The 18,452-nt window shown below is 49.8% G+C and overlaps 1 protein-coding gene across 2 annotated transcripts in view; it reads right to left on the minus strand.

The window, feature by feature from the left end:
• Positions 1-4,774: 4,774 nt before the first annotated feature.
• LOC141075709 (uncharacterized) overlaps positions 4,775-18,452 on the minus strand; it is a 129,931-nt gene continuing 116,253 nt past the window's right edge. The window contains exons 7-9 of one of the 2 annotated variants that reach the window (XM_073562848.1): positions 14,930-15,040; positions 8,142-8,258; positions 4,775-7,611 (exon numbers count right to left, since the gene is read on the minus strand). In XM_073562848.1, coding sequence (XP_073418949.1) covers positions 7,457-7,611; positions 8,142-8,258; positions 14,930-15,040 — 383 coding nt within the window. In that variant the 3' untranslated portion in view covers positions 4,775-7,456. The remainder of the gene's footprint in view (positions 7,612-8,141; positions 8,259-14,929; positions 15,041-18,452) is intronic. The other variant, XM_073562849.1, reaches the window with a different exon arrangement.

An 18,452-nucleotide genomic window follows, 5' to 3' on the forward strand; every position in this document is an offset into this window, starting at 1 on the left:
ATGCGAACCCCTCGGGGGGTGGGCCATGTTGCTGTCACATAGTAATTTAGGCAGGGAAGGTCCAAGACTGTTCGTGGTCTTTTCCTAGGACCTCCCATATCTTCATGCCCTTCTTCTCTGCGCCAGCGGCCATTTTTAATGTTCATCTTACAGTCTATTAAATTGGGTCTTCTGCACATTCTCAAAAGTTCCAAGTCCAACAAATCTTAGGCACACAGAACCCGATGGCATCGGGTCTCGCCATCCTGTTCGTGACGACAAGTTGGGTCGCCCTCCCAGGGCCGTGGGGTACTCGGTACCGGGCCGGCGTCACCGGGATGTGTCACAGCAGCGGTAACCCGGACCGTGGCCTTGGGCGCCCAATTAATGGCGGGGAAAGTGATGGTTTGAATGAATAGTTCGTGACGCCACCTGTGGTGTTCGGCAAATGGGATGTTAGGCCGACGCTACATGCAGATCCTCTGGGGCTGGTGGTGTGTTGCAGCCTAGATGGTGAAGCTCCCCACTGGTGGAGCTGTAGCCCCAGGGCAGTGTAGGTGTAGAGGAAGAGGAGAGGTGCAGGCGGTGTAGAAACTGGTACCCAGATGTAGCGGTGCTGGGTGTGTTGGCGCAAGAATGAATGGAAGACACCAGGGAATGTAGTTCCAAAGCTTTACTCACAGTCTGTAGTGCCCGCTTCCGTGCCGTGTCCTCCGGGTCAGGGACTCAGTCAACCTCCAGGCAAGATGGAATGCTCCCTTCCAACACTCCGCCAACATATGTGCCTTTTCTGAACGTCTCCTCTATAGCGCCTTTAAGTGTGAAGATCTCCTAGTACTGAGTTACACTGGGGTTCCTCCTGACAGATGTTCCCAAGAACTCTACTTGTACGGCAGACAGCTGTAGCCTGCTTCGGGGACTCCTTACTCCTGAGTCCCGGCTCACTATCAATGTTGCTGTTGTGCCCCCAAGTCTTAGATGGGAGTAGTGCATTTACAGCCTACTACTCCACCGGTGTCTGCTGCAGAACCATTAGTGTCCATACAACCTCGGGGACCGGGCCCCGGCCTTGCGCTTAGAACTGCTAGGCAGGGTTCTTCCTCTAACCCACGTCCTCTCTGTTCCCTTTCACTCCTTCGTTCCGTACTTCTCTTTCTTTCCTATGGAAGCTTAGGTTTCAGTTCAATGTCTTTCTCCTTCTTTCCTTTCCCGTGCCAGCTGGCTCAGGTCACTGAGGCAGCTGCAGCACTCCTTCCTCCATCCCTTCTTCCAGGGATCCCCACTCCTGTCCGAGTGGCTTCCTTACTGACTGGCCTCCTGTCAGACTGGCCTTGAACAGACTGACTTGTAATCCTAAACGTCCCCGCTCTTTTATGTATTCTAACTCCACCCACCTCCCAGCACGGTTAGTGTTCCAAGCAGGGAACCACCAAAGGTGCTCTGCTACTCTCTAAGCAAGGAGCCGCAATGTGGTTTTGCTGAACTACTCTGTTGTGTGGGGTGCGAGTGTTGGAGCGTGGTCAGGAGTTCCCACCTTACCTGGATGGTGGGGCACTACACTTCAGGAGGAGGTGCAGTACCTCTTTGGCGACTGAGCCTCAGGGGCGCCACACCCGGACAAGCCACACGTGTTTGTGGAGTCTGAAGGCATTGCGTTTGGTGAAGCTACCTTCCATCTGAGGATCTGGACTGTCGGTAATGCACTGGACACAAGAACGGTGATCCCAGTTTGGCAGCTTCCCCAGGAACCAGGGCTGACAGGAGGTTAGTCTGTAGAGCAGGTGTAGGGTCGGGCTGAGGGAGTAGATTAGGTGGTGCTGATCCAACAGGACTGTGGGGTGACCCACTTCGTGGCGCCGGCAGACCTGAGACTGAGACAAGGGTTGTGTCCAACAGTTCAGATTTTATTCGCCGCTTTTCGGACAACCACCGTACTTCATCACAGGAATAGTCCACAATTCACTTTTACACACAGACCCGGGTACCTTCTCTTCTTAGTTTGTCACCGTTCGTGGCGTCCTCTATGGCTCTTCTCTGCTGTGACTGCCCTAAGCACTTTCAACACAGCGTTTCACCCTTTAGAGTACGCCGTCCACCTGACACAGTCTGTCTCTGTCCGCAGCCACTGTCCTTTTGGGTCACCCGTGACCATCTCCACTGTCAGTAGCTCTCTGTAGGCCTTTTCCGTCTTTCTACCTACAGCAAACTCTCCTCTCTAGTGAGCTCCCTTGGCTGACAGGAACTTCCAGAACCTTCCCTGACCTCTTATACTCTCAGTCCCAGTAGCTCCGCCCACTATCGCCTGACAGTAACCTTTGACCAATGGCAGTTACCTTGACCCATGGCAGTTACATAACTACTCTCTCCTACGCTCCTCACTGCCCTCTAATGGTCAAACTACCACATCACACCCTTTTCTCTTTATCTCAGCCTACCCTGCGCTATCTCTCTGTCTCTTACTACAGACAGACCTGTCTGTCAGCTCAACCTCCCCACACAGGAGCTCCTGTAAGGTACCTCCACAGACTGTTGGTGTTTGATATGTTCTATGTACATTAATGAACTGTTTGGTGAGCGGTCGCCCACGGTCACTGGAAAGACGTCTGGCGTGTTTAGGGACTGCAAGGTAAAGCCATTATGGATGGTGGTAGGCCTGTGATGTGCACCAGGGCCTACCATGTGAATTATGCTGTGTTAAAATAAACCTCGTAGACTGTTTATGTGAAAATACCGCGCCCGACTACGTTAATTCGCAGCGAAGCGAGTGTTCCCCAACCCGTGCACTACACTACATATGGTGCTAGACTGCGGGCAACGGTCCAGGAAGCATTTGTGAGGTGTTTGCTGTGGCTCAGCGAGGTGATAGTTTTTTTTTTCTCAAGTTGGCTTGCTGTGGCTTGGCGGGGTCACGAAGGTGACAAGAGTCTGGCTGTAACTCAGCGGGGTTACGAAGGTTGCTGAGGATCGGTGGGTCCATGAATAGGGTGCAGAAGAAGCATGCAGAGACTTGTGGCAGCGGGAGCTGCAGTTGCAAGTTGCAGCAAGAGGTTCCGCAGCAGCAGGAGCTGCAGTGGCAGAAGCAGCGGCTTGTGGTCGGCAGCCGGAAGTGACGGCGGGTTTCTGGCTACAGCAGGAGCTGTGGCAGTGTCAGCAGTAGCTAGTGGGGTGTCATAAAAGGACATCAGAGGTCCACTGTGGACGATCTCTTAAAGGGCCAGTACAAGCCTGAGGGACATACGTGTTCTGTTTGAACTGGACCTGCGAGTACCATGCGGAGTCCACAGGTTGTACCCCAGGGAGGGGGTGGTGTCCCAAAAGGGGGTAGTAATTCAAACAGCGATGGGTGCCAAAAAAGGGGTGGAGTCCCAAAAGGGGGCGATATCCCAAAAGGGAGTAGTTGCCCAAAAGGAGGAGTCCCAGGGAATGGTAGTTACCCAAAAGGGTGTGGCGCATCCCGAAGTTAAAGGGGTGGTGCAGACAGATTGTTGCCAGGGGTAAGTGTACTGTGTGTCCAGTCTGCTATATGAACTACCCACCTGGCAAGAGGCTACGTGGGTGTGCCCTGCAGATGGACGAGAAGGAAATGTACGGACTGGTCGATTCTGGGAGCCCGGTGACTCTAGTGAGGGTGGCGTCCCAGGGAAGGTCAGGGTCACTTGCGGTCACGGGAGCACTAAGGACTATCCAGTGGCCAGGGTAATCCTTGAGACGATCTGCGACAATACAGGACAGGATGTCGCTATAGTCCCGAATTTATCTTGTCCAGTAATATGTTAGTGATGGGTCTCTGAGATAGATTTAGACCTTGTAACTCTACTCCTTGTTGACGGGGTTGTGATTCTGTAGGAGGTCTGCTCGATCTAGAAAACCTGCCCTAGGTGAGGATGGGCTGTATCGTTCCCATCTAATGGAGCCCCTGTTTCTACCTCTCCATAACCTTCGAGAGGATTTTTGTCTGGTGTCAGGGTCAGGCTGTTCGGTTTCAGTTAATGACTTATCAGTTTCTTTTTCCCGTTCTGGACGATCTCCTAAGAGATCTTATTGTCCTTTAAGTCTTGGAGGTCCCTACGATATTGCCTAGGTTTTCTTTTCTTTAGATGATATTGACATTTTTCAATGCTGTTTTGTAATTGGGTTTCTTTAACACTGAAGTCACTTTCAGTCTTAATTTTCTCTGTTATCTCAATTTGTTCTTTAGTTTTTCATCTAAGGTGTCATAATTGGATTTCTCTTCGTGAAGGAGAAGTTGCATTACTCTCAAGGAGACACCAGTGGCTTCTTTTTCCCAATTGCTCATAAATTGGGGGGCTCTGCTGGTAATAAGGTAATGCGAGGCCTCTGGGAACTAGATGATCTTTAATGTCATTGTCTAACCTCTGGATTTCCCACCAGGAGGAGATCTGCTCTTTGTTGGCCTCGTTCTTTATTATCTGTACTATTCGGGATTTTTTACCCTTTGTTATTACATATTTATATTCGGCCAGGGGGCCTTCTGCTTGTTACTGCTCTTACATAACATAGCCCAATATTTTATTTTAAGATCTATCAATTAAAATGCACTTTGCTCGTAGGACAACCCCTTTAAGTTTGTTTCCATATGAAAAAGTTCATGGTTATATTTGATAAGGAAAAACATCGTCAATTGTAGACATTTTTGTAATAAATATCAAGGTCGGCCGCGAGTTTATCCAAGCTTTTATTTTTGGCCTCTATGTATTTGAGCTTGATGTCCCTGATCTAGAGGTAATATTCAGGCTGTGTATGGCAAGAGCCAGCAAAGAATGAATAATAGAAGAAATATCAAAATTTTATAAAGAATTAAAATGTACAAAAAATATCTGGATATCAGTTATACAGGACGTTATAATCACCTACAAGGAACGGCGATACTTAGACTCCAAATAATTACCCCCCAAATTATTAGATAGATATAGAAAACCAGAGACGTATGTACAGGGGAGATTTACATTATTGGCCCAATAAAGAATGATTTCTCATGGCAGTCTCTCTTATATGGGCAGTCGGTCTCCAATGCCCGGGACAGTCACAGAGGCAATCACCCCTCTGTAACCTGGTGAAGAACAGAGTTACAGAGGATATGTCAACTGCTTTCTTGCAATCCACTACTCAGTAACATTGTTCTTGCTCATCACACGGGCCCTCTGTGACCTACACTATTATTATTATTTATGTATATAGCGCCATTAATTCCATGGTGCTGCACATGGGAAGGGGGGTTACATACAAAGTTATAGATATCGTTAACAGTAAGCAAGTTTCCACAACAAATTTACGACGACAGACTGGTACAGAGGGGAGAGGACCCTGTCCTTGCGGACTTAAATTCTACGGGATAGCGGGGAAAAGACAGAAGGTCGGGGGTGCAGCAGCTCGGGCGGTGGTGAGGCGGCAGAATGGTTATTGCAGGCTGTAAGCTTTCCTGAAAAGATGAGTTTTCAGGTTCCGTTTGAAGGATCCGAGGGTGGTGGATAATCAGACGTGTTGAGGCATGGAATTCCAGAGGATGGGGGATATTCGGGAGAAATCTTGGAGGTGGTTGTGTGAGGAATGAATAAGTGTGGAGGAGAGTAGGAGGTCTTGGGAGGATCGAAGATTACGTGAGGGAAGGTATCGGAGAATAATTCAGAGATATAGGGAGGGGACAGGTTGTGGATGACTTTGTAGGTCAGTGTTAGTAGTTTGAACTGGATTCGTTGGGGAATTGGGAGCCAATGGAGGGATTTGCAGAGGGGAGAGACAGGGGAGTAGAGAGGACAGAGGTGGATTAGTCGGGCAGCAGAATTGAGGACAGACTGGAGTGGTGCAAGAGAGTTAGCAGGGAGGCCACAGAGGAGGGTGTTCCAGTAGTCACAGCGGGAGATGATGAGGGCATGTACAAGACTTTTAGTAGATTGAGGACTGAGGAAGGGACGGATTCTGGAAATATTTTTGACACGGGCTCTCCGACACGGGCCTTCTGCAACCAACAATGTTCAGGAGGAAACCCAGCCCGTAAATAACCTCTGCCTGCCCGTCTTTCCTGAGTAACAGACATTTAGACAACATATAGACAGCACACATCTCAGGTAATGGACAGAGAAGTAAACATAGATAAGTGCACAGAGCTGGGGTTCTGCACGCAGATATAACAAAAGTAACAAACACGCTGATATAACAGGGTAATCAACCGCTCGTCCGTCTCTGATATGACTGCTGTCACTTCACCATTGAGCATATCGAATTCTACATTGCACATTGATGGCGAGAGCCCACCGTCACCCATATAATAATAGAAAAATAGTCAGATCGATGGATCATACACACCACAACAAAGAAATCGCATCACCAAGAAGGAAAAGTGGTGGAATGATGGAAACCACAGGATGGAGACAAATTACTGATCTGCACATGATAGAAAAATGGAAACTACATTTTTGCAACATCTGGATTTTCTTCAGGCTGGAGGCTGAGCCTCATGCAGCAATCCCAGCACCTCCGGCCTTGGCACCGATCACTGAGGTAATTAATGGTCGTCTGAGGAAGGTTCTGCCGCTGATTGTACAAATCATCAGTATCTGCTGCCGGCAGCTCCTGTGTAATCACCGACCAATGACGTCCCTGATGTGCTGGATGGAGAAAAGTCTGGAGACGCTACAGCAGTTACTGTATAATCACCGACTAAAGATGTCCCTGTTGTGCTTGATGGAGACAGGTCCGGAGACGCTACAGCAGCTCCTGTGTAATCAACAACCAAAGATGTCTCCTATGTGCTAGACGGAGACAAGACCAGAGATAGTGCAGCCATGAGAAACAATTCTGAAGACACTGCCCATAGCTCCTTCATGATCACCGACCAATGACATCCCCAATATCCTCGATGGAGTCAAGTCCAGAGATGCTCCCGGCAGCTCCTGTGTAATCAGTGACCGATGATGTCCCAGATGGAGATAAGTCCTGAGATGCTCCTGTTTAATCACCGACTGATGATGTCCTTGATGTGCTCGATGGGAGTCAAGTCTAGAGATCTTCCTGGCAGCTCTTATGTAATCACCGGCCAATTATGCCCCAGATGTGCCCGATGGAGACAAGTCCGGAGACGATGCCGGCAGCTCTTGTGTAATAACCGACCATTGATGTCTCCGATGTAGACAAGACCGGAGACGGTGCAGCCACGGGAGCATGTTTAGGCCACTTAGGCGGCCCACAGTAGTACAAGCCACATGTGGCCTGGTGATGTTGAAGAAATGTCTCAGACAACCATTAATGACCTCGGTGACAGCAGCCGAGGTCGGAGGTGCCGGGATTTCAGCACAAGGCTCAGACTCCGGACTGGAGAAGTAAAGCAGTATTGACCATTTTGTTTCTATTCCCAGCAGTTGTAGATCAGTGACGTCTCTGCCCGGTGATTTCCATCATCCACCACTTTTCCTTTTTGGTACTGTAATTTCGATGTTGAGGAGTGTAGATGTTTCTTATTTCATGTTGGAGTCTCATCCTCTCCACTTTGGGTTCCTTCTTCAGTTCCTTCATTCTTTCCTTCGTCTTCATTGATGTCGACCGTTCCGTCCTCGTCTGGGGTGAGTGTAAACGAGCCTTTGTGAGGGTCCGGAGACTCCGGAGCTCCAGGTCTGCCTGGAATTAGACACGGGACGGTTATCACTTTCTGGGTGGCAGCTGAGCTTCTTATACACTATATAACACTTCCTATACCATATCAGCTGACCGTCTGCCAGTATTCACCACCAATGTGCACAATTAGCCTCCAGTGGGCAAGAACCAGGCCCTGATGTCACCGTATACAATCTCTACATATTTACATCCTCGGACAATGCATCGATCATTAGGATAAAAGGGAGGTAAAAATTCTGACAAAATACAAAGCTGGGAGAGTGGCCGGCTCTGAAGACATCACTGGTGATTAAGTGTGATGTCATCAAGAGACTCAGACCCTGCAGACTCTACAAGTCACAGAGAAGATATACGTTATAAAAGCCACCAGTGATCTCCACAGGTACCGAATTTTGATTACCTAGGGGCCACATTAAACATTAATGTACCTATGTAATCTCAGCAACGGATGACATGTTTTAGACCCTAGCTCTTCACTGTAGATGAGACATTACACATCTATTCATCATGTGTGATCCTCCCACTGTACTCACACTTCACCCACAGGATCCTCAGGGGCAGGACCACAGCAAGTAGGATGACGAAGCCAAGCACAAGCTGCATGAGCGTCCACAGTATCTGCCGATTCCTCAAACCACAGAGATCAGAGGCTACAAGAAACACAAAGTACAATCAGAGACTGCCCCGCCTGGACCGGAATGTGGATACAAAGTACAATCAGAGACTCCACTAATGGAGATGTAATATGGACACGACGTACAATCAGACTCCACTAGCGGGGATGTAATATGAATACAAAGTACAATCAGATCCTTCACCATCAGGGCCATAATGTGGACACAATGTATAATAAGAGACTCCACCACCGGACATGTAATATGGACACGATGTACAATCAGATCCTCCACCACCAGGGATGTAATATCGACACGACGTACAATCAGATCCTCCGCCACCGGGCATATAATATGGACACGACATACAATCAGATCCTCCACCACCGGGGATGTAATATGGACTCAACGTACAATCAGACCCTTCAATACCGAGGATGTAATATGGACTCGACATACAATCAGATCCTCCGCCACCAGGGCCATAATGTGGACACAATGTATAATAAGAGACTCCACCACCGGGCATGTAATATGGACACGACGCACAATCAGATCCTCCCCCATCGGGGATGTAATACGGAAACGACGTACAATCAGATCCTCCGCCACCGGGGATGTAATATGGACACGACGTACAATCAGATCCTCCGCCACCGGGGATGTAATATCGACACGACGCACAATCAGATCCTCCGCCACCGGGCATATAATATGGACACGACGTACAATCAGATCCTCCACCACCGGGGATGTAATATGGACACGACGTACAATCAGATCCTCCCCCATCGGGGATGTAATACGGAAACGACGTACAATCAGATCCTCCGCCACCGGGGATGTAATATGGACACGACGTACAATCAGATCCTCCGCCACCGGGGATGTAATATGGACACGACGTACAATCAGATCCTCCGCCACCGGGGATGTAATATCGACACGACGCACAATCAGATCCTCCGCCACCGGGCATATAATATGGACACGACGTACAATCAGATCCTCCACCACCGGGGATGTAATATGGACACGACGTACAATCAGATTCTCCACCACCGGGGATGTAATATCGACACGACGTACAATCAGATCCTCCGCCACCGGGCATATAATATGGACACGACGTACAATCAGATCCTCCACCATCGGACATGTAATATGGACACGACGTACAATCAGATCCTCCACCACCGGGGATGTAATATGGACACGACGTACAATCAGATCCTCCGCCACCGGGGATGTAATATCGACACGACGTACAATCAGATCCTCCACCACCGGGCATGTAATATGTACACGACGTACAATCAGATCCTCCGCCACCGGGCATGTAATATGTACACGACGTACAATCAGATCCTCCGCCACCGGGGATGTAATATCGACACGACGCACAATCAGATCCTCCGCCACCGGGCATATAATATGGACACGACGTACAATCAGATCCTCCACCACCGGGGATGTAATATGGACACGACGTACAATCAGATTCTCCACCACCGGGGATGTAATATCGACACGACGTACAATCAGATCCTCCGCCACCGGGCATATAATATGGACACGACGTACAATCAGATCCTCCACCATCGGACATGTAATATGGACACGACGTACAATCAGATCCTCCACCACCGGGGATGTAATATGGACACGACGTACAATCAGATCCTCCGCCACCGGGCATGTAATATGTACACGACGTACAATCAGATCCTCCGCCACCAGGCATATAATATGGACACGACGTACAATCAGATCCTCCGCCATCGGACATGTAATATGGACACGACGTACAATCAGATCCTCCACCACCGGGCATGTAATATGTACACGACGTACAATCAGATCCTCCGCCACCGGGCATGTAATATGTACACGACGTACAATCAGATCCTCCGCCACCGGGCATATAATATGGACACGACGTACAATCAGATCCTCCACCATCGGACATGTAATACGGACACGACGTACAATCAGATCCTCCACCACCGGGGATGTAATATGCACACGACGTACAATCAGATCCTCCGCCACCGGGCATATAATATGGACACGACGTACAATCAGATCCTCCGCCACCGGGCATATAATATGGACACGACGTACAATCAGATCCTCCATCATCGGACATGTAATATGGACACGACGTACAATCAGATTCTCCACCACCGGGAATGTAATATGGACACGACATACAATCAGATCCTCCACCACCGGGGATGTAATATGGACACGACGTACAATCAGATCCTCCGCCACCGTGCATATAATATGGACATGACATACAATCAGATCCTCCACCACCGGGGATGTAATATGGACACGACGTACAATCAGATCCTCCGCCACCGTGCATTTAATATGGACACGACATACAATCAGATCCTCCACCACCGGGGATGTAATATGGACACGACGTACAATCAGACTCCACTAGCGGGGATGTAATATGAATACAAAGTACAATCAGATCCTTCACCATCAGGGCCATAATGTGGACACAATGTATAATAAGAGACTCCACCACCGGACATGTAATATGGACACGATGTACAATCAGATCCTCCACCACCAGGGATGTAATATCGACACGACGTACAATCAGATCCTCCGCCACCGGGCATATAATATGGACACGACATACAATCAGATCCTCCACCACCGGGGATGTAATATGAACTCAACGTACAATCAGACCCTTCAATACCGAGGATGTAATATGGACTCGACATACAATCAGATCCTCCGCCACCAGGGCCATAATGTGGACACAATGTATAATAAGAGACTCCACCACCGGGCATGTAATATGGACACGACGCACAATCAGATCCTCCCCCATCGGGGATGTAATACGGAAACGACGTACAATCAGATCCTCCGCCACCGGGGATGTAATATGGACACGACGTACAATCACATCCTCCGCCACCGGGGATGTAATATGGACACGACGTACAATCAGATCCTCCGCCACCGGGGATGTAATATCGACACGACGCACAATCAGATCCTCCGCCACCGGGCATATAATATGGACACGACGTACAATCAGATCCTCCACCACCGGGGATGTAATATGGACACGACGTACAATCAGATCCTCCCCCATCGGGGATGTAATACGGAAACGACGTACAATCAGATCCTCCGCCACCGGGGATGTAATATGGACACGACGTACAATCAGATCCTCCGCCACCGAGGATGTAATATGGACACGACGTACAATCAGATCCTCCACCACCGGGGATGTAATATCGACACGACGCACAATCAGATCCTCCGCCACCGGACATATAATATGGACACGACGTACAATCAGATCCTCCACCATCGGGGATGTAATATGGACACGACGTACAATCAGATTCTCCACCACCGGGGATGTAATATCGACACGACGTACAATCAGATCCTCCGCCACCGGGCATATAATATGGACACGACGTACAATCAGATCCTCCACCATCGGACATGTAATATGGACACGAGGTACAATCAGATCCTCCACCACCGGGGATGTAATATGGACACGACGTACAATCAGATCCTCCGCCACCGGGCATGTAATATGTACACGACGTACAATCAGATCCTCCGCCACCGGGCATATAATATGGACACGACGTACAATCAGATCCTCCGCCATCGGACATGTAATATGGACACGACGTACAATCAGATCCTCCGCCACCGGGCATGTAATATGTACACGACGTACAATCAGATCCTCCGCCACCGGGGATGTAATATCGACACGACGTACAATCAGATCCTCCGCCACCGGGCATATAATATCGACACGACGTACAATCAGATCCTCCACCACCGGGGATGTAATATGGACACGACGTACAATCAGATCCTCCCCCATCGGGGATGTAATACGGAAACGACGTACAATCAGATCCTCCGCCACCGGGGATGTAATATGGACACGACGTACAATCAGATCCTCCGCCACCGGGGATGTAATATGGACACGACGTACAATCAGATCCTCCGCCACCGGGGATGTAATATCGACACGACGCACAATCAGATCCTCCGCCACCGGGCATATAATATGGACACGACGTACAATCAGATCCTCCACCACCGGGGATGTAATATGGACACGACGTACAATCAGATCCTCCCCCATCGGGGATGTAATACGGAAACGACGTACAATCAGATCCTCCGCCACCGGGGATGTAATATGGACACGACGTACAATCAGATCCTCCGCCACCAGGGATGTAATATGGACACGACGTACAATCAGATCCTCCGCCACCGGGGATGTAATATCGACACGACGCACAATCAGATCCTCCGCCACCGGGCATATAATATGGACACGACGTACAATCAGATCCTCCACCACCGGGGATGTAATATGGACACGACGTACAATCAGATCCTCCCCCATCGGGGATGTAATACGGAAACGACGTACAATCAGATCCTCCGCCACCGGGGATGTAATATGGACACGACGTACAATCAGATCCTCCGCCACCGGGGATGTAATATGGACACGACGTACAATCAGATCCTCCGCCACCGGGGATGTAATATCGACACGACGCACAATCAGATCCTCCGCCACCGGGCATATAATATGGACACGACGTACAATCAGATCCTCCACCACCGGGGATGTAATATGGACACGACGTACAATCAGATTCTCCACCACCGGGGATGTAATATGGACACGACGTACAATCAGATCCTCCGCCACCGGGGATGTAATATGGACACAACGTACAATCAGATCCTCCGCCACCGGGGATGTAATATCGACACGACGCACAATCAGATCCTCCGCCACCGGGCATATAATATGGACACGACGTACAATCAGATCCTCCACCACCGGGGATGTAATATGGACACGACGTACAATCAGATCCTCCCCCATCGGGGATGTAATACGGAAACGACGTACAATCAGATCCTCCGCCACCGGGGATGTAATATGGACACGACGTACAATCAGATCCTCCGCCACCGGGGATGTAATATGGACACGACGTACAATCAGATCCTCCGCCACCGGGGATGTAATATCGACACGACGCACAATCAGATCCTCCGCCACCGGGCATATAATATGGACACGACGTACAATCAGATCCTCCACCACCGGGGATGTAATATGGACACGACGTACAATCAGATCCTCCCCCATCGGGGATGTAATACGGAAACGACGTACAATCAGATCCTCCGCCACCGGGGATGTAATATGGACACGACGTACAATCAGATCCTCCGCCACCGGGGATGTAATATGGACACGACGTACAATCAGATCCTCCGCCACCGGGGATGTAATATCGACACGACGCACAATCAGATCCTCCGCCACCGGGCATATAATATGGACACGACGTACAATCAGATCCTCCACCACCGGGGATGTAATATGGACACGACGTACAATCAGATTCTCCACAACCGGGCATGTAATATGTACACGACGTACAATCAGATCCTCCGCCACCGGGCATGTAATATGTACACGACGTACAATCAGATCCTCCGCCACCGGGGATGTAATATCGACACGACGTACAATCAGATCCTCCGCCACCGGGCATATAATATGGACACGACGTACAATCAGATCCTCCGCCACCGGGCATATAATATGGACACGACGTACAATCAGATCCTTCACCATCGGACATGTAATATGGACACGACGTACAATCAGATCCTCCACCACCGGGGATGTAATATGGACACGACGTACAATCAGATCCTCCGCCACCGGGCATGTAATATGTACACGACGTACAATCAGATCCTCCGCCACCGGGCATATAATATGGACACGACGTACAATCAGATCCTCCGCCATCGGACATGTAATATGGACACGACGTACAATCAGATCCTCCACAACCGGGCATGTAATATGTACACGACGTACAATCAGATCCTCCGCCACCGGGCATGTAATATGTACACGACGTACAATCAGATCCTCCGCCACCGGGGATGTAATATCGACACGACGTACAATCAGATCCTCCGCCACCGGGCATATAATATGGACACGACGTACAATCAGATCCTCCACCATCGGACATGTAATACGGACACGACGTACAATCAGATCCTCCACCACCGGGGATGTAATATGCACACGACGTACAATCAGATCCTCCGCCACCGGGCATATAATATGGACACGACGTACAATCAGATCCTCCGCCACCGGGCATATAATATGGACACGACGTACAATCAGATCCTCCATCATCGGACATGTAATATGGACACGACGTACAATCAGATTCTCCACCACCGGGCATGTAATATGTACACGACATACAATCAGATCCTCCACCACCGGGGATGTAATATGGACACGACGTACAATCAGATCCTCCGCCACCGTGCATATAATATGGACATGACATACAATCAAATCCTCCACCACCGGGGATGTAATATGGACACGACGTACAATCAGATCCTCCGCCACCGTGCATATAATATGGACACGACATACAATCAGATCCTCCACCACCGAGGATGTAATATGGACTCGACATACAAACAGATCCTCCGCCACCAGGGCCATAATGTGGACACAATGTATAATAAGAACCTCCGCCACTGAGAATGTAATATGGACACGACGTACAATCAGACCCTGGCATCCCCCCAGTATACAGAGCACTCACCTGCTAAATACAGGCGTATGTACTGTATATAAATTGCCGGTACCAGGACCAAATCAGCTGCAAATAGTGCATCCTCCATAATCCTGATAATCAATGGGTGCAGGGGAAGACCTGTGATATACAGAGAGAGAGGTTATAAAAGAGGAAACTCCCAGAGTGTAATACAGAGGTGCAGCCTTGTACAGTGGTTACAGTAGTGTCTCCATTCTCCGCAGACTGGGAGTCCTGACCGCTCAGCTACTTCCCATATACGGAGCCCAATATTGTCCTGAACCTCTGCAGTGACAGTGTGAACAGGAGTCACTGTCATAGATATAATTACCAAATGTATAAAGCCATCTGACAGGTATAGTGACTATTGAATCAGGGCTTGCACTCTTAAAATCTCTACATGACCCTTATAAAGAGGGGGCCACCCTCATGTGAACAGGTAATTAAAGTGGATTATCTGATGGATCGCAGACCAGGCATATGTGAAAGAGGAATTTGGGGAGATGACAGATTTATGGCTAGGGGAGATAACCAATACCCTTGGCACTCGCTGTGACCAGAAAAGCAAACAGACTGCTTTTGTTCATGCTCCAGTATGAATATTGAGGTTTTTATGAATGGCATAGATATGACAGATATGAGAGGCATATTTTTGGTTTTGGCGAATGTAATACATTGTCTTACATCACTGGGTGGTTGCGACAGCACCTCCAAATCAATGGATGACAATATCCATGCCATGTTTCTGCTCTGTAGAAAGATAAAATTGTAATAGGAAATATGACTTTAATATCTCCCACCTGGGACCTCCTGGGGACGAAGTAATCCTGTCCTGAAAGTTGTGGATCAGAATTTTCTAAAGACCAGCCCTGTTATGAGTCACCGGAGGGGAGGTATGTGGATGTGACTTGTGTTAGTAAAAACAAATACCGAACTACAATCATTGTCAATCCTGGAAGACACAGTGTGCTGTAGTTCTGTACTGTTCCCCCAAAAACTAGTGCTTCCTTCCTCTACAATCTGTGCCATTTCCACGACACACAGGTTTAGTACTTTTTTTTTCGTTATTCCTTTTTATCTCATGTGATTGTATGTACCGTATTGTTTTGTCCATTTTGTAACATCTTTGTATATTTTTATAAACCCTACTTACTTTTTGGATTAAATATATACAATATAGTAGTTCTGTTCCTCTTACTCTGTAAACCGCACCCCTGAAGCCTTACGTTACCTGTAACGGGCATCCAATCGGCCTGTAAAAATGATAGGTGGTGGCAGCAAGTATTTATTTTTGTTATTGTGGAGTTGGCAGTGACCACACCGGAGTATTTATATGTAGTTCTATGGCTGGCGCCCCTACATGGTGTCCCCTTCCTCCTCTATGCTTATTCACTGCCGATCCCCGCTGCGTGGTCTACAGGTATTTCCCTCCTTCCTGTTATGCGAACCACAGTTCCCGGAGGCACGCCTAGTATGAGCATGCATGAGCTTCCCTGCTGATAAAGGGTCAGCGTGCATATACTAAATGCCCTCAGCTTGTTCCTGAGAGGCATTTAGTATAATCAGTACACGTGCAAGATGGCTCCCAGCCAATAGCTGGGAGTCATTCTGTATGAAAGACTCCTTCTTCCTTAGGGAGTCGCCAAGCAACCTGTAAAGTCATTAGTAAGATGGACAACTAGTAAGCTTTAAGGTTCCCTGGTCCAGGTACGGCAGTGTCCTGAACCTGTTTCTCTGGTCTGGGTGTGGCCGGTTCTGTGTCTGAAGTCACCTGGTCCTGATGTGGCCAATCATGTATCTGAAGTTCCATGTTCCCGGGGTGGCCAGTTCTATATCTGTAGTTCTCTGGTCTCCATGTGGCCAGTCCTGAATCCTCATCTCCTGGTCCCTGCGTGGCCAGTACCTGAACCTCATTTACTGGTCCTGGAGTGGCCAGTGCCTGATCCTCATCCCCTGGTCCCGGAGTGGCCAGTTCCTGAACCTTGTTTACTGGTCCCAGCGTGGCCAGTACCTGAACCTCGTTTACTGGTCCCGAAGTGGCCCGTGCCTGAACCTCGTTTACTGGTCTGGAAGCAACCAATGCCTGAACCTCATCCTCTTGTCCCGGAGCGGTCAGTGCCTGAACCTCATTCACTGGTCCCGCAGTGGCCAGTGCCTGAACCTCATTTACTGGTCCCGCAGTGGCCAGTGCCTGAACCTCATTTACTGGTCCCGAAGCAACCAGCGCCTGAACCTCATCCCCTGGTCCCGGAGCGGTCAGTGCCTGAACCTCATTCACTGGTCCCGCAGTGGCCAGTGCCTGAACCTCATTTACTGGTCCCGCAGTGGCCAGTGCCTGAACATCATTTACTGGTCCAGGAGCGGCCAGTGCCTGAACCTCGTTTACTGGTCCCGAAGCGACCAATGCCTGAACCTCATTTACTGGTCCCGGAGCGGCCAGTGCCTGAACCTCATTTACTGGTCCTGGAGCAGCCGGTGCCTGAACCTCGTTTACTGGTCCTGGAGCGGCCAATGCCTGAACCTCGTTTACTGGTCCCGGAGCAGCCAGTGCCTGAACCTTATTCCTTGGTCCCAGAGCAACCAGTGCCTCAACCTCATTTACTGGTCCCGGAGCTGCCAGTGCCTGAACCTCGTTTACTGGTCCCGGAGCAGCCAGTGCCTGAACCTCATTTACTGGTCCCGGAGCGGCCAGTGCCTGAACCTCGTTTACTGGTCCTGGAGCAGCCAGTGCCTGAACCTCGTTTACTGGTCCCGGAGCGGCCAGTGCCTGAGCCTTGTTCCCGGGTCCCGGAGCGACCAGTGCCTGAACCTCATTTACTGGTCCTAGAGCGGCCAGTGCCTGAACCTCGTTTACTGGTCTGAAAGCAACCAATGCCTGAACCTCATCCCCTGGTCCCGGAACGATCAGTGCCTGAACCTCGTTTACTGGTCCCGAAGCAACCAGTGCCTGAACCTCATCCCCTGGTCCCGGAGCAGCCAGTGCCTGAACCTCATTTACTTGTCCCACAGTGGCCAGTGCCTGAACCTTGTTTACTGGTCCAGGAGCGGCCAGTGCCTGAACCTCGTTTACTGGTCCCAGAGCGGCCAGTGCCTGAACTTCGTTTACTGGTCGTGGAGCGGCCAGTGCCTGAACCTCATTTACTGGTCCCACAGAGGCCAGTGCCTGAACCTCGTTTACTGGTCCAGGAGCGGCCAGTGCCTGAACCTCGTTTACTGGTCCCAGAGCGGCCAGTGCCTGAACCTCATTTACTGGTTCCGGAGCTGCCAGTGCCTGAACCTCGTTTACTGGTCCTGGAGCGACCCGTGCCTGAACCTCGTTTACTGGTCCCAGAGCGGCCAGTGCCTGAACCTCATTTACTGGTTCCGGAGCTGCCAGTGCCTGAACCTCGTTTACTGGTCCCGGAGCGGCCAGTGCCTGAACCTCGTTTACTGGTCCTGGAGCGACCCGTGCCTGAACCTCGTTTACTGGTCCCAGAGCGGCCAGTGCCTGAATCTTGTTCCTTGGTCCCAGAGCGACCAGTGCCTGAACCTC

The sequence above is a fragment of the Dendrobates tinctorius genome, unplaced genomic scaffold, assembly GCF_039654945.1.
Source record: "Dendrobates tinctorius isolate UK_male_01 unplaced genomic scaffold, ASM3965494v1 ptg000367l, whole genome shotgun sequence".
Classification (NCBI taxonomy): Eukaryota; Metazoa; Chordata; class Amphibia; order Anura; family Dendrobatidae; genus Dendrobates; species Dendrobates tinctorius.